Genomic DNA, 23,743 nt, shown 5'->3' with positions numbered 1-23,743 from the left:
AGAACCATCATCGCTTGCTGAAATTATTAAAAGTGGAGTTGCTGTTATTTGAAGATGATGAAACAGATCACTGGTGAAAAACTTTATGAATCACACTTATTTGTCACGTGTAGCTATGGAAAGCACACGACGCAGGAATAGAAATAAACAAGATAGTCCTTTAACACCCTAGTCCTACATCTGCTTGAGATATTGAGATAAACTTATTTTAAATATATACAACTTTTCAGGGAGATAAAAAGTCTCGAAATTGCCTCAGACGCGTCTACATGCCAATGTCTCTTTTTTCCCCCCTCTCCTATATTTCACTGATTCATTTGTGGCCAAAATCAACAACGTTAGATAATGTATAAGCTTTATTTGTGAAAGCTGACTACAGTATGGGTTTGTTTTAAACGGCAGCATGTTTTCATGTGTTGGAATGCTAAAGAACTGCATTGAGAACGATACGACGAGCGAAACCAGTTGTTTGAGTTTGAAGCCTTAAAAGTGTGAAGTAATTTTGCTTATGGCTTCTTTTCTGTATAATGCAATATTCATTTTACAGTAAATGATGAAGTTTTGCTCAAAAGATGACACATTGCTGCAGAGGTCAGGACACTGTATTATTTTAGTATTATTAATTATATATTATTATAGTATTTATTAATATTTTGATTAAGCTTTTATTGATCAGTTTTCTTTGTCATTTTGTTACAAGATTTTTATTTTTTGTTTATTTTAAATACTTCTATTTAGCCTTTATTTTTTTATTTCAACTTCAATAGTTTAAATATTTTTAAAAGTTTTATTTTGTTCTAATTCGTTTTATGTCAGATAATGGGTTGTAATGTTAGTAATTAAAGGGATAGTTCACCCAAAAATGGATGTGAGAACCAGCTGAGAAACAGCTGATGATAGCCATTGACTACTACAGTATTTTTTCAATACTTCTTTTATGCTCAACAGCATAAATAAACTCATAAAGGTTTGGAACGACATGAGGGTGAGTGACTGGTGACAGGGTGATGAAACCATGGCTGCTAGTTTGGCTTCTGGCAGGCCTGTGATATTTTTCAGTCTATTCTGCTTTATTTCAGATATAGAGTTAGTTTGATCTGGGAAGTGATCAGAGGTTGTATACACAAACATGTTTTCATAAGAGGAACACACAGTCCAGTGACACAGAAAGGAACCTGTCAGAAGTCTAAATGAAACAGAGCAGAAGCAACAGTCAAGTAATACACAACTGGCGAAAGCTGCAAAAAAAAAAAAAAAAGAGAAAAAAAATCCAGACACATAGCAGTGCATTATCACCAGAACTCATCTTAAAAATTGATATAAAGCAGGCGTCCAGATTCCTCCAGTCCATAAAACAGGACACTCAGAAACTTGTACTTTCAGGGTTCTTATGGGACATATTAAGCAAAGTTATGATGTGTACTTTTGCCATTGGTTTCTGGGAAACAAGCTGCCACAATAGAGCTGTTTGGTTAACTGGATTTAGAAAACTTAGAATAAGTAATGCACAATCCCATAAGCAGACCCTGTGCTAGACTCCAATTCCCTAACAGCTTTAATGTGGCTAACAGCACGAATGGTTATGCACTCCTAACTTATTTTACTTCAGTAATGTAATGTATAAGGAGGAGAAGAGGAGAAGAACCTGAAGAGCTTATAGGTGTCACTGTGACAGAATTGAGCAGTTTCTATTGAAGAAATGTGAAACCCAGTGACACACCGACAAACACATTTTCAATACAAGACCTTTGCACTCAGATAGACCTCAACCTTGAAAGCAACCTCACAGTTTCAAGCGTCCATATGGTGATTAAAGGAATTTCAATCCTTTAAAAAGTTCCTATCCGCCATGAACGCCAATAGAGAGACTGCAGATGTGACGTTAAAACCTGGAAGTAGAGGTCTACATGGAGGATCCGAGACCTGAGGAACCGGGACCTGACCCGGGGTCCGTACGGGTTCGGGGCTATATTTTAAAAACTCAGCTGGGTCCGGGTTAGGGCTGTGCAAAAAATCAACTGCGATTTTCATGCGCATCTCATCAGTATAGACGCTCCTGTAATTAGAAGTATATCTCCAGCACGTGCGTTCAGATCAGGGTTTTCAGGTTTTCACAAGAAATCCTGCCCAGTTGCTTCTCAAAACTAGTCCAATCGCGTTTCCAGGAGGTTCCCCGATAATTTAATCCCGCTTCCCATATACGTTTTTTGGCAGGGTTGCATTGGTAAAATTCGCATTTTAGGGGTTAAATATCATGTTATTGGTATTGTCGCTTCGACCCACAGACATGAAAAACAACCACAGACTTGGCAACAATAACTTGCCAATAACGTGATATTTAGCCCCTAAAATGCTAATTTTACCAAGGCAACCCTTCCAAAAAACGTATATTTTAACCCCGGGAAGCTATTTTTATCGGGGAACCTCCTGGAAACGCGCTTGGGCTAGTTTTGGACTAGTTTTGAGAAGCAACTGGGCAGGATTTGTTGTGAAAACCTGGCAACCCTGATCCGAACCCACATGCTGGAGATATACTTCTAATTACAAGAGCGTCTTTACTGATGAGATGCGCATGAAAATCGCATTCGATTTATTTCACAGCCCTAGTCCGGGTCGGGTCCCTATCTGCTACTTCGGGTCCTGGGTCTGTTTAACATTGTGTGTAATACCAGTCGGTTGGCTTGTAAAATTAGGATGAGAAAAGTGAGTCTTTTGGGGAGGCCCATGGGAATGAGGGAATGCCCCTGAACTTGACAATTCTTGAAAAAATTTTGTGAAACTGCTTCAGAATTCACATTTCCAGTATGGATGTGTGTAACTAAAATTGTCTAGCAAAATGTCCAAGTATCATCAAGATCCTCCTTTTACTCATAAATTGAAAAATCCCACAACAAAAAAAAACCTGTAGAAAAATCTTGAGGGAACCAGTGGTGAATTAGTCTTCCAGGTTTAGATGTCACAGCTGCAGCACTCCATGTAAATTAAAACCATTTCTAGAACAATTGGCATGCATAGTCAATGATTTGATCAAATCTCACAATTTCTAATTTTATAAACACAGCTCACTGTCCAGACCCTTCAATATTAGCAACAATGAGCCCTTTTTTAGTAAAGATACGGGTGTACAACCAAGATTAATAGGGCTCTTTCAACAGATCGCACTGTCATGAATCACTCGACTCATATGATGTGCACCTAAAAGAATATGCCTTCAGTATTGTGTAGGACAGACAATAGCGAGCTAATCTCAGTTCTGGTTTCTGTAATTTCTTCTGTTGTATGAACTGAGACACACTGTAATATATCTCTGTGTTCCACAAATCCACAGAAACAACAAATTCATACAGTTCTGGAATGGCATGAGACTAACTGTCTTTCTGAACGTCTCTCAACAGATCACCAGACAGCGATACCTCTAAAAAAACAAACCAATCCAAATGTGGCGCAGTGAACAAATGTATTAATCTGTCTGCATGTTTCACTAATCTTCAAAACTTGTTGTGCGAGACTCAGCATGCAGACAGTCCAAGAAATGGGTAATCCATTGGAATGAAGTAAAAATTGCCCAACATGTTTATTCTGGGTATTATGTCAATGGACATTGGCCTGATTGTGGAGATCAATGACCAATAACACAAAATAGATGAAGAAAATGTGTTGGACAGGTTGTGTGCCAAAGTAATTCTAGATTATTATATTATTATTACAAAGGCTGACCAAATTACATAAAGGCAAATATTTATTTTGCTAACTAACAGAGTGACAGCTGCTTTGAAGTCATTCAATGGCACTGGCATGGTTTTGACATGAAAGAGGACGTCCTGGACTCCCGGTATTCCCTGCGTGTGCTTGAAGCCACAGTGGAACAGAAAAACAGTTCAGAGTTTGAACTTTATCACAAGCCTTTCTTTCTCTTGGATCTGATGTACAGTGAACGCTTGGGTTCTGACTGACTGTGGAAACCTGAATATTGGCTTGTCAAATAAATCTGCAATGAATTTATTAAACAACAATATGATGGTCAGTATGGGTCAATGGCATCATGCAATTCAGTGATCCTCTTCTATGATAAGAATGTTTTTCATTTCTGAATTAAATTAGATTTGATCCGATTTGTTAAATATAAGTCAGTATATAGTCAATAGTCTTGATATCATAATGGGGAAAAAGTATCACTAAATAAAAGTCTTAAAAAAAACAACTTTAATATTTTTAATATTTTATTAGGAAAAAAAAATTAATGAAACTTCAGTGTTTTTTTTTTTTTTTTTTGAAAGTCGTTGGCCAATTTCAGGTCATGTGGGGCAACCAGCATGAAGAAGAAAAACACAGCACAGTGTATGAAGGCCAGTTCGTCTCACCAGATTATTTGACATTTTATGCAAGGCAAGTTTAGTTAACATTGTAATGTCATGTGGTGCAACTTCCCAAAATGCAATTATATCCATAAAATTAATAATTTTATATTAATAGTAATAAATAGAATATATATCAAATTTACAATTTTGTAAAAAAAAAAAAATGAAAAACATGTATTCAGGTACTTTTTACTTGATGGTTAAACAGCCGGGTCATGTTGTGTTTGCATCAATAAATAAATATATCACCAATCGTTAAATAAACTTGCAAAAAAATATATAAATTTAAGAAATTATCACACGTTTAAACTTCAATTCATTTTTAAAAATATTTTCCTTTATCACTGACACTTGTATACGTCACTGACCAGTATAAATAGCAGGAAACATTATGAAATCAGAAGAACAAGAACAACTGAATTCCCCACAGAATTAGTCTGTTTGCTCTCTTTTGTAATCGATTGTACTTTTATTACTTCCTCTCTGAAGCTCTTTTGTACGCAGAGAAAGATGAGATTCAGGGTTTAATCCAGGCCAGTGCAAACCTAATGCAAACATACAATACCTACTGTAAAAACCTGTTTCATAGGATAAATCCATTGGGATTACGGTTTATGTCAAGTATATAGCGTCTGATCAAATATTAGGGCCCAGAATGCAATCATAATTCAACCAACTGAGTACTTTTTTCAAACATTAGAGAATCAGATTTATGTATCAGGTTAATAGCGATCTATTTGGTCCTGACCTTTCTAATGAAATAGCATTATGGCATTTAATAAATCAAATCATGAAATCGATGTGTTTAAAATCACCAAGGTCACTTGGATATGGCAAGCAATGTTTCTTTTATCTTCTATGGGTTTGGACTGTTCTTCAGTGTGTGATTTGTGAAACACATGCAGAAAAAGACGGGCAACCACCTACAAGCCAAAAAGACTGTCACTGCCAATGTTATCAGCTCATAGTGTTTTACACAAAAGGAAGTAGAGGAGATAATAATGATTATTCACAAAAGGTGCTGATGGAGAGAGCAGATTACATCCTGTTGACATTTGTGATATAATGAGGTTGTATGATTATGAAAGCAGCATTAATATTACAGCCTGGAATGAAGGTCAAGGCCTTTCCATAGAAACACAAAAGATTTAGACTAACTGGGACAACTGAATGTGATTGGTCAGCTGATACATTCAAATGAAAAATATTTATTTAAGAAATATCTTAATTTGCATTACTTAAACACAGCAATACCATTACAAACACACACACAAATATTCTTGTAGCTTTATAAAATTACAGTTGAATGAATGTCGCATGGACTATTTTAACACTGTCCATTTAACAATGTCTGGGCCTTGAATGTGGTAATTCTGTTGCTGTCTATGGAGCAACAGAAAGCTCTCGGATTTCATCAAAAATATCTGAATTTGTTTTGTTTTTTTGTCTTGGAAGGACATGAGGGTGAGTAATTAATAACAGAGCATGACATTTTTGGATGAACTATCCCTTTCAGATTAATTATGTTGATTATAATGATTAATTATGACTGATGACAAATGCACGCTGCTCTGAAAATTCAAAGAATCTTACCTTTAATAATATATAAAGTACAGACCAAAAGTTTGGACACACCTTGTAATTCAAAGAGTTTTCTTTATTTTCATGACTATGAAAATTGTAGAGTCACACTGAAGGCATCAAGGGCTATTTGAGCAAGAAGGAGAGTGATGGGGTGCTGCGCCAGATGACCTGGCCTCCACAGTCACCGGACCTGAACCCAATCGAGATGGTTTAGGGATGAGCTGTACCGCAGACAGAAGGCAAAAGGGCCAACAAGTGCTAAGCATCTCTCGGGGAACTCCTTCAAGACTGTTGGAAGACCATTTCAGGTGACTACCTCTTGAAGCTCATCAAGAGAATGCCAAGAGTGTGCAAAGCAGTATTCAAAGCAAAAGGTGGCTACTTTGAAGAACCTAGAATATGACATATTTTCAGTTGTTTCACACTTTTTTGTTATGTTTATAATTCCGTATATAATTCCACATGTGTTAATTCATAGTTTTGATGCCTTCAGTGTGAATCTACAATTTTCATAGTCATGAAAATAAAGAAAACTCTTTTAATGAGGTGTGTCCAAACTTTTGGTCTGTACAGTATATATATATATATATATATATATATATATACACATATTTAAAGGTAAGATTCTTTGAATTTTGAAATATATTTATATATACCCACACACACATACCCACACACAGCGGGTAAAGAACGTATTAAACACCTCACGCATATGTGTTTCTTGCGCATTCATGTTAGTGAGGATGTCAAGTTTATATAGCTTTATTCGGTGTACACTTTTTTTAATATTTGGCTGCCTCTAAAATGGATCAAACCATAGATTTTTCTTCATAAGTTTAAGAAAATACATTAGAAATAAGCACTCTTTCAGGATATAGTCACTAACAGTAAATATTCACACATTGTCAAAAGCAGCGGACAGATCCAGCAATATAAGTATTGAAGATTAGGAATCCGCTCTTGCCAGTCTTAGGGCTTTCACAACTGAGAGCAAGGCAGTCTCGGTTGAATGTCATGAAGAAAGGCAGAGACTTGGTCGAACACAGCTCATTCAATTGTTTTTGCAATGAAAGGAAGAAGGGAAACTGGTCTGTCGTTCTCTAAAAGAGATGAGTTAAGGGTGGGTTTCTTAAGTAGTGGGATTATACGAGCCTGTCTAAATGCTGAGAGAAAAACACCAGTGTGGAGGGAAGTGTTGATGATGTGAGTGAGTGAAGGTTCAACTACAGGAGAAATGGCTTGAAGGAGATGACATGGAACAGGATCAAGTGGACAAGTAGTAGGATGATTAGAAAGGATGAGTTTGGAGACTTCTTCCTCAGAGAGTGAACAGAAGGATGTGAGCGAGTGTATGTTTGCTGGTAAGATTTGCTTTACAGATTGTGGTGTGGAAAATTTTGCACTGATGGTTCTAATTTTATTATTAAAGAATGTAGCAAAGTTGTCAGCTGTTAGAGTTGATGGAAAAGGTAGAGGAGTAAAGGAGGGAGGAAAATGTTTTTAATTTTGTTATGATAGTAGGTCCTTTTAGCTGTGGAAACATTAGCAGAGAAGGAAGAGAGGAGTGACTAATACACATTAAGGTAAGTAGGATTTTTTTGATTTGCGCCCTGAGCTTAAAACGATGTTCGCAGAGAACATTAGACATCCAACGGGCAAAAGGATTTGTACAGGATGGCCTGGAAGACAAAGGGCTGACAGTGTTTAAACAAGATGTAAGAGTGGAACAGAAAGTATCAGTAGCACTGTTAGCATCAAGAGATGATAACCATAGCAGATAGCCGGGAGGGTGAGAGTGAGCGTAGGTTACGTCGAAAGATGACATGTGGAGGGGTATGTTTTGTGTCAGGAACCATGTTGAGGTTAAGAGTGAGGAGGAAGTGATCCGAGGTGTGCTGTGGAGTAGTAGCCCAGTACCTCCACCTCGTCCAATCACACGGTGAGTGTGGGAAAATGAGAAATTATTTGGAGAGTCCTTCAGTAGCAGCAGTGTCCTTTTGTTTGATCCATATCTCTGGCAGGACCATGAGGTTTAGTCTTGAATGACTAGTAGATGTAATAAAATCTGCTTTGTTTACTGTAGACTGACAATTCCAGAGACCAATAGAAAAAAAAAGCAGTGTATTAGCAGACATAGGTAAAATGCACGGGTTGTTAGGCTTGCGCTGCCCATAGTGTGTGATGCGTGGTTTGCGAGTGGTACTAATAGCACGGACATGGAAACACATAGCAAGACTTAGCCATAAAAACTGAAACAGAAGTGAGCAAGATGTAGAAAAGAGGATGAATCAAAGGCGATACTTATGTCCCTTGCCGGTGTCCCTTCACGGTGGAATCAATGGTCTTAACACTTGGGCTTCCTTTTTTTATATCCGTTTGACAAAACATAAATTGAATTCAGCTGAACACACTTTACTTTTATTCACAACAAAGGGCTAAGCAAGCATACTGACCTATGTGTGTGTGTGTGTGTATATATATATATATATATATACACCGATATATTATATATGCAATTACTTTGAATATTAGTATCTTATGTTGCATATTTTTATGTGCAATTTTATAGAAATGTTTATTTTCTAATAATATTTTAGAAAAAAGCCCTACAGTTATCGAAAGGCTCTTTTTTTGTTCCCAACTTCACATAAATGACAAAGAAAAGAAAGAGCTGCCATGATTGAAATACATGTATGGTTGGGAATTCACTACAAATTCACTACTAAAGTGGATTTAGGAGCAGCAAACTGAGTGAGATGCCGGGTGTAACAATAGCGTGAATTAAATTTGTCAGAATGGTTTACTCAATTCACCCTCTGTGACTTCTTGACTGTAAACCTGCCACACACATCAGAGCGAAACCTTGTCATTTGTGGGCCACTGTGTGTAAACGAGCACATTTCTGTGAAAGGCAGGTGTGACAGGAGTCGTCACATGCCAGTTCTACAGCTTTGTCAAATAAGAGGCCGCTGGCGGTCATAAAGCAAGACTGAATGAAGGGTATTGTGACAGGTGTGTGAATGACTTCACTTTTGAATTTCTGAAAAGGCTGTGGTGGAAAACTGTTTGCCACATGTTGTTGTTGTTGTCACTCTTCAACAGGGCCAGCGGTAGGAGCGGCAATATTGAGACACATCACGATCTGATTCGGGGAATCACAATCTGTTTCCAAATCGAGTCTTGAGATACATTTTTGTCTTATTAATTAATTAACTAATTTGTTCACCGACCTTAAATATCATATGTATTTGTGCATTTTCTAATTAAATTAGTTATAAGTAGGCTAATTTTTTTAAATAATTACAAATTAATAGTAAATCAAAACAAATGTTAAGAATTGTAACACCTAAATAACAAACAAAAAATATAAAGCAAAGAAACACATTACAAGCAACAATTAGAAAGTGCTTTTGGCACTTGAAAGTTTCCAGATGAGCGCTTTGATGTATTTTTCTCTTTTTTCTCAGCGTTACACCGTGAAACAAATGTTTATAAAAGTTTTGTTTTGCTTTATTTTTACTGTTTCCTAAATGAAATTTGACATGCTGAATATGAAAATCACATTGCATTTTATGTATCATTAACAGTGCTCAGTAAATCCAAATATATAATGTTGACAACTTACACATGCGAAAATATGTATGCATAAAAATTAAATGCTACATGCACAACAGGTTAACATAAACAGTTAGCAAAAGTGTGATGTCCAAAACTTCAAAAGTATAAGTTGGATATTTGTCCTACAATGTTCTGGAATGTTCCAGAAAGCACTAGAATATTACAGAATGTTACAGAAACTTCTAGAATACTCCCATCCTTGCAAAAGCAAAATATGTTTAAACATGCAAATTATCACTGATTTAAAAAAGAAAACACTGAGTTTTAGTACTAAAACTTATCTGTACTACAAACAATTAGTCTTCTGTTGAATAAAGTCTGAATGTTTTCTTCGCATAAAAGTCTTGTATCCCTTTAACCGCTTTCACAGAGAAAGGGCTCTTTGCAACGGACACGCACAAAGCGCACATAAGCATTTGAAAGCAACCATCTACAAGTAAAAGAGATTTGTGTATCCAATATGAACCACGTTCCAAATGGCATAAATGATGCCTTCGTATTGCATTTGGAAGCTAAAACACTGAAATACTGCACATTGTCAAGCAAAGTGCACATTTCTAAGTGTGTATCCTGTGCAATGAAACTTTGCAGTTAAAAGTAAGAAAACTACAAGTTTTCAGTGATTTGCAAGATCACAAATCAGCAAAATCATCTTTCTGATGTGCTTCATCATGCATGCACATCATGAAGTCTTTTAAGTTAACTGTTACTCGATTGCTGCTAAAAAAAATGTTTGCGGAATAGAAATAAGCGCATTGTTTTCAGTTTATTATATTCACATAATGTCAAATTTATTGAAAATTAATGTAATAGAGTCTGATTGACTAAAGCTTCCAATGAAAACGGTAAGGCTGATCACACAGGACGAATCTCAAATCATAAATTAATCTACAGATCAAAAAACGTAATAATCTATTAATTCATTTATATAACAACATGAAACAGCAGCTAAATTTGAAGAGAAATCCAGTAAATGCTTATAAATTTTAGTCTATTCACACTGCTGCCACTGCATGGTGATAAACAAACGTCGTCTTCTGCACTTTGTACCTGTATTTGACAGCGCCATCTAGTGGGCTGGATGTGTGGTTGCAGAATGACACAGGGACACGGGATGGCAAAGCCTGTGATTAGGGTTGCAAAAAGGTGGAAAATTTTCAGTAAATTTCTGAAACATTCACAAACCATGGGTGGTGTATCGCGGTTTTTCGGTTTGACTGAAATATTCTTACACTCCTATTGGTAACCAACCTGTTGCCTGTTGGTAACAAAACTTCTGCCATCACACAAAATGCAAGGTTTTGTGTATTTTCTTTTTTAAATGAATGGATTTTACCCACAATAATTTCCTGAACAATAATAAAAAGAAAAGTAATTGTTCACCGTGCTTAAATTGTTGTTGTTGTTGCTGTACACATTAAAAAAAAAAACAACAACAATGAGGTAAAAAAGGAATGTAGTAAGACCGGGAATGCATTAATATTACACACCTGCATGCCTGCACAACATACTTCATCAACGGTCTAGATGGAAGTTTATCATTTCATTCAGGACACACATTAAAATACAGGAGTTCAGATTAGGGCTGGGCGATATATCTAACGATACTGGTTCCGTGATTACCGCTAAATCGCCATCAGCTGCTTTCAAATGGAGCGGCATTTAATAGACAGAGCCATAGATCACTGACAAGCTACACAATATCGCGTTCATTATTGCTTTTGATGAATACGCAATATGAACGTAATATTGCGTAGCTTGTCAGTGATCTACGGCTATATAGATATATCGCCCGGCCCTTGTTCAGATGCAACTTTGTCCCACCTAGATATATCTGTATTTTAATCAGCCGATTGTACTTTATGCAGTCATCTCTCAGTGCAGTATGTACTGCAGCCACACCTGATTTCCCCAAATACTCTGTTCTGGCGTGCCCTGATCCTGCCTGCAGGTTATAGCATGCAGAAACCATGTCTGCACCTCCACCTTTCCTCAAGCTGACAGCCTGCTTGAATGAATGGGCAGATCATTCTGGTTCCTGCCTCCTACTCTCCACGTCCCAGATTCACTGTGTTATACAACAGCAGCCGGCTGTCCGTCAGCACGTCTACATACACACTATGGTGCCCGCCAATTCTGTTCTGTTCAGTTTTTTTGGCTAGAGATGCTCCAGTCACTTTCTAACTGTAAATCGTGATTTTAGAGTAAACTAGACAGAAATTCCTTAGATTCCTTTGTTAATGTCTAATACTTTATTTAGACAAATGAGTAACTTTGATGTCATTTTTACTGTAGTTTTTAGCAAAGCTAAAACTAAACCTTATGTGGGATTGCCACCAAAAGCAGAAATGCTGTCTTGTGTGACATGTTCAGAATGGAATACTAGCGTACTAAGTACACATTGTATACTACCTACTACTTATTTGAACAGTATGTGAAAAATTACTTATTAACCAATCATAAATCTTTCAAACAGTAGAATGCTATATTATTGTCACATATCCTCATCACACTGCATGCTATGAAATTCAGTTTAGTGCATGTTATTTTACATTTTTATAACTCCTTTTGTATATAATAATCAAATTAAATGTACATAAATTATTGGCATTTGGCATGATAATGTTTTGCTTACTCTTATTTGGCTTTTAAACCAACAGCATTAGCCTCTCTGCTGCCCCCATCAGGTCTGGAGCATTATGGTGTTTATGTTATGTTACATCAGACTGTACAGTATACTGCACAAGGGCCTATTCCAATACCTAAACTTGGGCCACTTGCTGAATGTCTGCCCAGAACATTAACCCCTCGCAGAGACTCCACATCTCCAGCACCCTGCTGCCTGCCTTTCAAAAGTCCTTGAAGCCTCAGAGGCACAAAGAGGCAGAGAAGGGCAACACACTGACAGTTTGCTGGATAAATGTCTAGTGCATGATGGAGTACTGAATATTATTGCTGTAGAATGAAGTTCACGACTCCTCAATGTCTGACATGGAAGATAACAGATGAACTGAACTGATGGAGAACAAGTTCAGTATCTCCTGTGTCCTTCTGAACAATCATGTATGATGACGGATCAGATTCACACGACCAGCAATAGATGTGACTCACCTCACCAGAATCTGCCCGTGCTGAAAGCTGCACATCACAAAGCTGCACAGCACAAAAAATCCAACCAGTTTATATTGCCACAATTCCTGCTAATAAATAGACCACCAAGGCTAGAAAATAAAGAAATAGTAAGATTAAGAATAAGATTAGGATTTAAAATGTCATGTTAAAGCAATGTGTTACTTGCCATTCCTTTGTAACTGTTAGTGAAAACCATTCTTCCCCCAGTTCACGTAGCAAAAAATAATGATAAAAAAAGGTTATTGAAAGCGTGAATTAAAATGAGAAATAATTAGATTTATAGTTGTTTGGGATTTTAATTATTATTATTTTATTAAGGCATCTTGAGGTCCCTTTGGAGTTTGGAAGTTTGCTGAGGACATGGTGAGAATCAATGGTTTAATTCTGTTCTTTCCTCTGTGAAATTTAATAACTAAAATAAACATCTGCAAACAATAATTAGCTTGTTTAGTTATTGCAAACGAACCAGATGCCCTGAAAAAAAAGAGTGAGTCTGCTGATGACTATTATGATTAATAACAATGACTACTAAATAACTGTACTCTGATCTCAGATAACAGGATACAATATTTAGTATCAATGACTCCAATTAATTTTTCTGTAGCTTATTAATGTGCATATGCATCATACACGCAAATATGCGGCAGAAGGGTGCGTCCTTCAAAACGCAGCCCATTATTTTACTTTAGTTCATCACATTTCCAATTACAACTACAGTGATAATTCACGTTATTCACAGAAACAGATGACCATAGCCTTCATGAATCATGTAAATGCAGTGTCTCTGCATTAATAATCCTGATACTTGGCGTGTATAGCACAGCAACGCCCCCCTTCATGAATTCATCAGAACATCATCACTGCATTCTCTTTCATGTGATGCTTTTGCGATCGATTAATCTCATGTAAATGACTCCGCACAGGATCCACCAACAATTATACAATAAAACAGCCATACTGAGACACTGCGGCTAAGCGTGTCCTTAAATAGCCCTCATTCATTCAACTGGTCCCTGAAGAACACGGCGATGCTCTCATAACCTAGAAAGACGCCGAGCGATGTCCCAAAAATGATGCCTATGCAGCCAGCCTGTGCAGTGTCTACATGTTTTAAGACACTATTGTTATAGCCAACATTAAACAGAAAAACATTAAAAAGGCGGACCTGATTTGAGACACGTCGTGTTTTAAAATTAAACCAGATCCCCAAACAAGCAACCCCATCAGCGGCGTTTTAAAGCGAATCTGAGCGTTCACATGCAAACCGGCGCCAGCTGTGTTCTCACCTGAAGCGGGGAGAATCTTTAATACATTCCTCAAAATCCACCGTCATTTTTGCTGTTATTCCGTCTTTCAGTTAAAAATGTTGCATAGCATTGCCGGTGGCTGTAATACGCCGAAATGTGAAAGGCGAGTGTATCCCTGTCCCCGGTAAAACAGATCTGTGCGGGTCAGTTTCAGCGCTGCGCGAACTAAGGGACCGTCAACAAACACGCAGCAGAACAATATAAGGGAGCGTCCTCCAAAATGCATCCCATATATATTTTTACTGTAGTTCATCACATACACCAAACCTCGGTGTAGATTTGGGATATTTGATGTGGGTGTGTGTATTTATTTCAATTATTTTTATTTCGTTTAACACATTTCAGTAAGTACGCCTTAATGCATTCGTTTACAAACAATAAGCAACAGCCTACATTTTTATAGCATTTATTATTCTCTGTTAATGTTACTTCGTTTTAGTTCACAGTGCATTCAGTGATGCTAACAGATACAACATTTAATTTGAATGTTTTTAATACATCATACAATTATTATTAAATGCTCATATAAATATTTACCAAGATGTTTGGAATCTGTAGAACTGTAGAATACATTTTTAGGTCTACTGATAGGTTAGATAGATTTATAATATTAAACGGTGTGTGTGTGTGTGCGTGCGTGTGTGTACATACTAGCAATAACTCAGTTCCTTTATTTATTGAAATAAGTATATATAAAGTACACTTTGTTCAATATTATTAATATTATTCAAAATACATTTATATTCTAAATAAATAAATAAATTTATTAAATAAATTTATATTCTTATATATATATATATATATATATATATATATATATATATATATATATATAGGGGTGCACATAAGTAGTCCGCAGGTCCGCATGCGCGACCAAAATAAAACATGCGTTATATAAATGTTCTTAGAGCGCATTTGCGTACCGACATGGTTGACAGCTGTTAATACACAATTAGATCACAAACTGTACTATATAAGTTTTAATTTTTAAGTTTACTATAAAATAAATGTATTTTTATTTAATACTAGGACTGCCTTTTATTTCTAATAATATTATCCAACACTGTTATTTTTTTTATTTAAAAAATAAATAAATAAATAAAGTGCAATAATATTATAACTATTATTAATTCATTTTTTATAGTTATATTTATTGGCTCACGATATGCAGTGTGAGGACCAGACTAAATCTCCAGGTTCTCTTGAACCATGCATGCTGAAAAACTTATGTGCACCCCTGTATGTATATATATATATATATATATATATATATATATATATATAATTAAATTTGAACATTTAATTAATAAAAAAACCGTAATCCTTTTCTACTAAATATTCTTTTCAGAATTGTTGTCCAAAAATTTGAATAGGCTATTCTACTAGAAATGCAATTACGACAATAAATCAACAATAGTTTTCTTCTACATTCCTTAAAACTGACATTATAGTATCACAATCTTTATAAAAACATTTATTCATGCATTAATTTATTCATTTTAACAGTACCTAGAAGAGCTTTGAGTTTGGTCCGCCTCTTACGTCGATGCCGACGTCACGTCTCTCCCTGCTCCCGCGATTGTGGAAGTAGATTCATTAAAATGTTTTTGTTGTCCTCCGAAACTGCCTTTAAACTTCCAGCACATAGAAAATGATTATTTGAAAACCAAACCAAACATTGTATACACAGTATTAAGCTTTGCAAAGTCAACCGATCTAAAGACTGAAATTATATATGTTTCGAATAACTTGACATTTCAGTGGCTGTTTTCAAACAGGCATCGCTTTGGCTTCTAAAGGTCAGACAGCAGTGTTTTCACTCGAATGGCTGTAATTTGTTGAACATGACAAGTGTTGTGTGTTTTATATACAACATCCGATTAATCATCCGTTACTGGTTTTCCAATCACGTGAATGCCTAGTACTGACAAATATTAAGCGAATAGATCAGAAAGCATCCGCCGCCCGTTATTTAATATTTTTCCAATATGCAGGGACCAAATATAGTTGTGTCTCTATGACAACCGCACTCACGCCTCCTGAGTTTCATCACGCGCGTGTCTGTCTCTCTCGTGATGAAAGCAGCAGCGGATCAAGCTGAAGAGAAAGCAGTCTCTGCCAATACATTAAAAAATCTACAATAATGAATACATATGAATAAGGAGGATTGACTTTCTTGATTTCTGTACCCTAAATATTACCTGTAAAATTAACTGGATCAAACATTTCACTCTAAATCCAAATTCTTTGTGGAATTTTACCTGATTTTGTTTTTTTTTTACAAATTAGGTGGTCTTAAATTTCTCTTGATTTGCAGTTACAAAATTGATAAAATTCCTTTAAGCTTATCCTGCTTTCATAAACAAATGTTGCTGGCTTGGTCTCTATTATATAAACATAACTTTCTCCCCATAGGTACCTTATTTGGAACAATTACAATATATTATATAAAAATAAATCTTTATTTTTTGGAAATCGGTTTTCAGCAGGCGTAATACGAGTTAGTCAGTTATTAAACCAAGAAGGCTTGTTACTCACTTATTCTGAGTTTTTAGCTGTCCATAGAATTCCAGTAACACCAAAGGAGTTTTCTATTGTCATGGATGCAATTCCCACAGGAGTTTTGGCATTATTCAGAGCTAATACTCAAAACAGCATTACACCCCCCTCTACATTTGATTTATTTGATACTCATATTGGAAAAAACTTTGTTTTGGCCCTAGAAATATAAATGTTAACAAAACTGTTCGTTCCTTATTTCAAAAAGATATTGTTTCTTCTCCTAACTGTATATTTTATTGGAAAAGATTAGTTAAAGGTTTAATATGGAAGGACATTTGGACCTTGCCAAACAAATCTACTGGTAAACAAAGTCAAGGAAGTGTCTTTTAAAATTTTACATAGATACTACCCAGTAAATAATTTTCTTGTTAAATTTAAAAATGATATTGATTTGAATTGTTCTTTTTGTAATATGAGGACTGAACCTTTGTTTCATTTATTTTGGCATTGCTATTATGTTAAAATATTTTGGAAAGATTTGACTAGATTTATAATTGATAACATTGACCCCACATTTTCTTTGTCCTTAGAGCACGTTTTATTTGGTTTTACTAATATCCCTTCAAATAAAACCAAAGAATATTACATTATAAATTTTATTTAAATTTTCGCGAAATTTCATATCCACAAGTCTAACTAGCTACAGTAAAACCAATCCTTTATTTTTGGTTCTTGAAAAAGAAATTTGAATTTATGTTAAGACTTTTTATTCACATAATAAGAAACCAGTTAAGACAGTTTCCATTTGTAAATCCTGTAATATATTTATGTAATGTTTAGCCCACCCCCCTGGTTATATGTGTATTTTTAATGCATATTTTTCTTAATATTCTGTTTGTGTTTTATGTTTTCATGTGTATTATTTTTGCGGTAACTGTACCTTGACTATGTTTTTTGATGTTTAATAAAAGAAAAAAAAAGAAAGCAGTCTCTGCCTGAAAACAATTGCTGTGTGTTTCAAAATAGTTTTTCCATATGCAATTATTTTAAGAAAATGTGTGTTTCTTTTGTTTGTTCTTTTTTACACTAAAATCCAACCAGTGCATGTGGTTGTTGTTCCAGTTCTCTGTTTCACTCATCTGCATTCAGATCCTCTCACTGTTGCTTGCCTCAAAACATCTGCCATCCTCTTCAACACAACGGCTGCTCATCAAATTGCATCTCTTTTGGAAATGGAATATAAATATAAATATACTGCGGTAAAATCATTTGTGTGATGCTTTTCTGTTGGCAAGACAGTTGTTGCGTGGCTTGGATGGTCTCTACTTTTGCCAAATATTTTAGTTAACCCAAGTAAAGCCTGATACATGAAATGCAAGTGATTTAAAAAAGAAATGAAACAGTTTATGTATATGTAAATTAATAATAATACTATTAATAACAAAGTAAAAAATAGCAATTTGTGTTTTGTATCATATATTTATACATCAGGCTTTTATGACACATATTATCGTGTGAAATATTTTCCTATATACAGAGAGTAAATCAAAAAGCAAAAGATATTTATATGGCCCAAAATAAGATGCAATTCTGATTTGCTTGTAATGTAAATCAGTGAGACATATATATTTTTTAACAGACTACTTAAATAAAAGATCATTATACCTCCCAATAATATGTCTTTGTTAGATGACATACAGTACATGCTTTGTTTTATAATCAAAGGTTTGTTTTAATCGTTTAATCGTTCGGTCGATGTTTTAATCCGAAGTTGCTTCAGTCCAGATAAGTTTTCATGCTTACTTTATAAAAATCAGTATGCATATAATACAATGCATAAAGAAGGTTATGTATAACAGTTTTTTATAGCTAAGTTGATTATTTAGAGGCCTTGGAAATTAATGTATATAATATGATACATTAGGCTTTGTAGGGTTAAGAATGATTGCACAAATCCAAATTGTATTTGATTCAAAGGTTATATTTTTATATCTCTCTAAGCCAGAAATATATATATGTACAATGTCATGATGCGACCAGAGCTGTCATGCAGATGAAATTAATTTAGACATTTATGTTAAAGACGCTGAGTAGAGGTTTTGTTGAATATAAAACTACCGCAAATAGAGGATTGTCAGTAAAATGTAAAGGGAAACCATGCTCCCCTCGAACAAAACCCCACTAACACTCTCTGAGATTTTTTTTTTTTTAATTCCCACACATTATCAGTGTTATAATTATGCAGTAAACTTAGTTTTTAATCTTCATTTACAGAAGCACACTCATAATCTGTGTGTGCCCGCATGCCTTTAATTACAATATTGCAGTAATGATGAAAGGGTCGCAGAAGAGATTTAAAACCTCTGACAAAGTATACAAGTTAGCAAATTTGTGACATTAAGCATGTGAACTCCTTTGTACAAACGGTCAGATTTTCCGCTTCCATTCAATCCTTCAAGGTGGCTTTTGGAATATTGGTATCATGCTGGATTCCAGGATCATGGGGATCAAACTAAACTAAAGTCGGTCAATGAGGTGTCAGTGTTCATCTTCAGTAGAACAGACACTGGTGTGCACACCTTGTGTAACTCTGCACATGTATATATCCAGCGGAGAGGAGACAAGCCACCGCTACCAAAGCAAGACCTGGGCCTAGTCTTTTAATGGATTTAATAAGCTGAATGCTTTTGCACCCCTGTTTTTTAACAATAGGCCTAGTTCATAAGTTTGTGATCTGTGATCCCCTTCTTTTTTTCAGGAAGGATGCATCAAATTGATAAAAAGTGAAAATAAAAACATTTGGATTCTTACAAAAAATAAAATAAAATAATATATATATATATATATATATATGATATATGATAATATATGATTATAATAAACCAAATTCTTGAGGACCAAATCAGCATTTTAAAATGATTTCTAAATGTTCATTCCAATGGAATTCTTAAGGAAATTACAAACTACATATTATAACACACTAAAATAGAAAATGTGACATTAGCAGATTATAAGGGAGCAATAAGACAGAAAGGTTTTCTTTTAAAAAGAGGTCAGAACAGGGCTGATTCACATCTACTGCAGTCTTTGGAGGTTGTGTAGTTGTGAAAGATCAGGGCCAGTTCTCTAAAAATTCAATCCCCTGAAGGGATCCCCAGTCGCTGTTGTGCAAGGGACATAATCCCATGATGCTCCAGGGGGACCTTCCTTGTATTAAATACTGTGTAAATTGCTTTTACAAAGTCACCTTGACACATCCTCTGTAGTGAGGTTAACCTGCGATGTGCTTATATGTTGCTTTGCTGTTAGTGACCACCTTAAAACATCAGGTAGCATTTTTTTTACAGTCCTGTTCTTCATGTCCATATCATGTAATTATTGTAGTTATTACTATAACTAAGTAATAACTAGGGACTAACCGTGAACCTACCCATGGAATTACCTTATATCACCAGTACTTTCCTGGGTAAGTTCACTGTAAGTGCATTTTAAACGTACTGTAAAATAAAGCGTAACCAATCATTTTGTGCTGGTAAGTATGCTTGATAATGTGATAATTTCATTGGTTGATTATAAATAGTTGAAATATACATCCCACAGGAAATTGAAGTGGAATTGCTGAAAAGAAGAATTTACCGAATCGCATTTCAAAGATAGTAAATGTGGCTAATATTAAATGCAGTTATCATAAACTAATTCATTGCTTTTATTTGGTGCCAACACTGAGCATTCAATTAAGTGTTATTCCATTAATTTATGAAATATAATGAACTATATACATACATTTCAAGCATCGTATAGATTTTAAAATATTGCTTATTACCTATAAATCCCTGAATGGTTTAGCACCTCAGTATTTGAATGAGCTCCTTTTACATTATAATCCTCTACGTCCGCTACGTTCTCAAAACTCAGGCAATTTGATAATACCTAGAATATCAAAATCAACTGCGGGCGGCAGATCCTTTTCCTATTTGGCGCCCAAACTCTGGAATAACCTACCTAACATTGTTCGGGAGGCAGACACACTCTTGCAATTTAAATCTAGATTAAAGACCCATCTCTTTAACCTGGCTTACACATAACATACTAATATGCTTTTATTATCCAAATCCGTTAAAGGATTTTTAGGCTGCATTAATTAGGTAAACCGGAACTGGAAACACTTCCCATAACACCCTATGTACTTGCTACATCATTAGAAGAATGGCATCTACGCTAATATTTGTCTGTTTCTCTCTTGTTCCGAGGTCACCGTGGCCACCAGATCCAGTCTGTGTCCAGATCAGAGGGTCACTGCAGTCACCCGGATCCAGTACGTATCCAGACCAGATGGTGGATCAGCACCTAGAAAGGACCTCTACATCCCTGAAAGACAGCGGAGACCAGGACAACTAGAGCCCCAGATACAGATCCCCTGTAAAGACCTTGTCTCAGAGGAGCACCAGGACAAGACCACAGGAAACAGATGATTCTTCTGCACAATCTGACTTTGCTGCAGCCTGGAATTGAACTACTGGTTTCGTCTGGTCAGAGGAGAACTGGCCCCCCAACTGAGCCTGGTTTCTCCCAAGGTTTTTTTCTCCATTCTGTCACCGATGGAGTTTCGGTTCCTTGCCGCTGTCGCCTCTGGCTTGCTTAGTTGGGGACACTTCATCTACAGCGATATCGTTGACTTGATTGCAAATAAATGCACAGACACTATTTAATTGAACGGAGATGACATCACTGAATTAAATGATGAACTGCCTTTAACTATCATTTTTTCATTATTGACACTGTTTTCCTAATGAATGTTGTTCAGTTGCTTTGACGCAATGTATTTTGTTTAAAGCGCTATATAAATAAAGGTGACTTTGACTTTGACTATAGAAATGTGTTTTTATTATAATTTAATATTTCCGTTACTATATGTACACCACCATTCAAAAGTTTTTGTATTAGTATTATTTTAAACGTAACACAGCAACGAATCATTGAAGTGACATAAAAAATGTATAAAATACTGTTAAAGAAAAGTAACCGATCCCAACTCTGAACAGTAGTGTATGATAATATGTTAATGTAATTCATAATAAAAACTTGATCTATTAGGCTCAAAGACGACACTTCCCATTTTGGTGTCTGCTTCAAATTCAGTTTACAAAAGTGATTAATACACATAGAAATTGAAAATTGAAAAGCTGTATTAATATTTAATTGTTTGGGATGCTTGAAAACCACTTTTCATCTTTAACCCATTATAAAAAAATTAATAAATTACTTTTACATTTATTCATTTAGCAGACGCTTTTATCCAAAGCGACTTACAGATGAGGACAGTGGAAGCAATCAAAAACAACAAAAAGAGCAATGATATATAAGTGCTATAACAAGTCTCAGTTAGGTTAACACAGTACACGTAGCATGGGATTTTAAATAAAATAAATAAAAAGAAATCAGATAGAATAGAAAAAAATAGAACAAGTTAGTGTTAGAGGTCTTTTTAATTTTTATAATTGTATAATAAATGAAAAGAAAAATAGAATACAGAAAGATTAGAAAGGTAGTTAGATTTTTTTTTTAAAGAATAGAATTAGAATAGTGAGTGTTAAAGTTAAAGGGTCAAATAAAGATGGAAGAGATGTGTTTTCAGCCGATTCTTGAAGATGGCTAAGGACTCAGCTGCTCGGATTGAGTTGGGGAGGTCATTCCACCAGGAGGGAACATTTAATTTAAAAGTGACTTTGTGCTTCTTTGGGATGGCACAATCAAGCGACGTTCACTTGCAGAACGCAAGCTTCTAGAGGGCACATAAGTCTGAAGTAACAAATTTAGGTAAATGGGTGCAGAGCCAGTGGTAGTTTTGTAGGCAAACATTAATGCCTTGAATTTTATGCGAGCAGCTATTGGAAGCCAGTGCAAATTGATAAACAGAGGTGTGACGTAATAAATAAATAAATAAATGAATAAATAAATAAAAATCTAATAGTTATATTACAAGCAATTCAATATAGGCTTTATATAATTATTTTTTTTTTTTTTGCTATATGACTCCAAATTGTGTAAGAACATGTTCGTCATACTCAGATGCCTGGGATTTCTTAAAAAGACTAAACAAAGATTTTATTAATGTATTAGTCCTGCTTTGGTCCTGTTTTCATTTAACATTTGCCTTATATGTCACAATAACGTGTATATTGATGGCACACAGCTCTGTGTGTGTTTTATTCCACGTTCCTGCTGGTAAATCATTAATACCCACAGACAGACTCCTCTGGGAGCCCGAGCATGTCTTCTTCTTTATCTGGTGTTGTGAGTGCTGAGCAGAGGAGCAAACTGCAGGAAATTAGCCCTAAAATGCCCCAGCATCCCTGCAGAGATGCTGTCAGACGGTAATGGTGCTTTTAGCTGGAGATGTGTTCTGGCAGCTGTGCTCTTTTCTGTCTGGCTATTCCTATGATTAAACACTGACCACCGAGACTACATTCTCACCGACACATGATGACCACTGATGAAAAATAGTATCAGTTTTTCCATCCATCCATCCATCCATCTTCTACCGCTTATCCGGGGCCGGGTCGCGGGGGCAGCAGTCTAAGCAGAGAACCCCAGACTTCCCTCTCCCTAGACACTTCCTCCAGCTCTTCTGGGGGGACACCGAGGCGTTCCCAGGCCAGCCGGGAGACATAGTCTCTCCAGCGTGTCCTAGGTCTCCCCCGGGGTCTCCTCCCAGTGGGATGTGCCCGGAACACCTTCCCGGGAAGGCGTCCAGGAGGCATCCGGAACAGATGCCCGAGCCACCTCAGCTGACCCCTCTCGATGTGGAGGAGCAGCGGCTCTACTCTGAGCTCCTCCCGGGTGACTGAGCTTCTCACCCTATCTCTAAGGGATCGCCCAGCCACCCTGCGGAGAAAGCACATTTCGGCCGCCTGTATCCGGGATCTTGTCCTTTCGGTCATGACCCAAAGCTCATGACCATAGGTGAGAGTAGGAACGTAGATTGACCGGTAAATCGAGAGCTTCGCCTTGCGGCTCAGCTCTTTCTTCACCACGACAGACCGGTACATCGACCGCATTACTGCAGAAGCTGCACCGATCCGTCTGTCAATCTCCCGTTCCATCCTTCCCTCACTCGTGAACAAGACCCCAAGATACTTAAACTCCTCCACTTGAGGCAGGAACTCTCCACCAACCTGAAGTGGGCAAGCCACCCTTTTCCGACTGAGGACCATGGCCTCGGATTTGGAGGTGCTGATTCTC

At 36.2% G+C, this 23,743-nt stretch overlaps 1 protein-coding gene across 2 annotated transcripts in view; it reads right to left on the bottom strand.

Annotated features, from left to right (window-relative positions):
• The window catches only part of LOC132126084 (arf-GAP with coiled-coil, ANK repeat and PH domain-containing protein 3-like), a 76,884-nt gene extending 62,758 nt beyond the window's left edge, over positions 1–14,126 (bottom strand). For both annotated transcript variants that reach the window (XM_059537116.1, XM_059537117.1), the window contains exon 1: positions 13,979–14,126. In XM_059537116.1, the coding sequence (XP_059393099.1) occupies positions 13,979–14,025 (47 nt within the window). In that variant the 5' untranslated portion in view covers positions 14,026–14,126. The remainder of the gene's footprint in view (positions 1–13,978) is intronic.
• Positions 14,127–23,743: the final 9,617 nt, after the last annotated feature.

Source organism: Carassius carassius, chromosome 44 (genome assembly GCF_963082965.1).
Source record: "Carassius carassius chromosome 44, fCarCar2.1, whole genome shotgun sequence".
Lineage (NCBI taxonomy): Eukaryota > Metazoa > Chordata > Actinopteri > Cypriniformes > Cyprinidae > Carassius > Carassius carassius.
The sequence above is the reverse complement of the archived record's forward strand: the minus strand, read 5'-3'. Positions and strand labels throughout refer to the sequence as shown.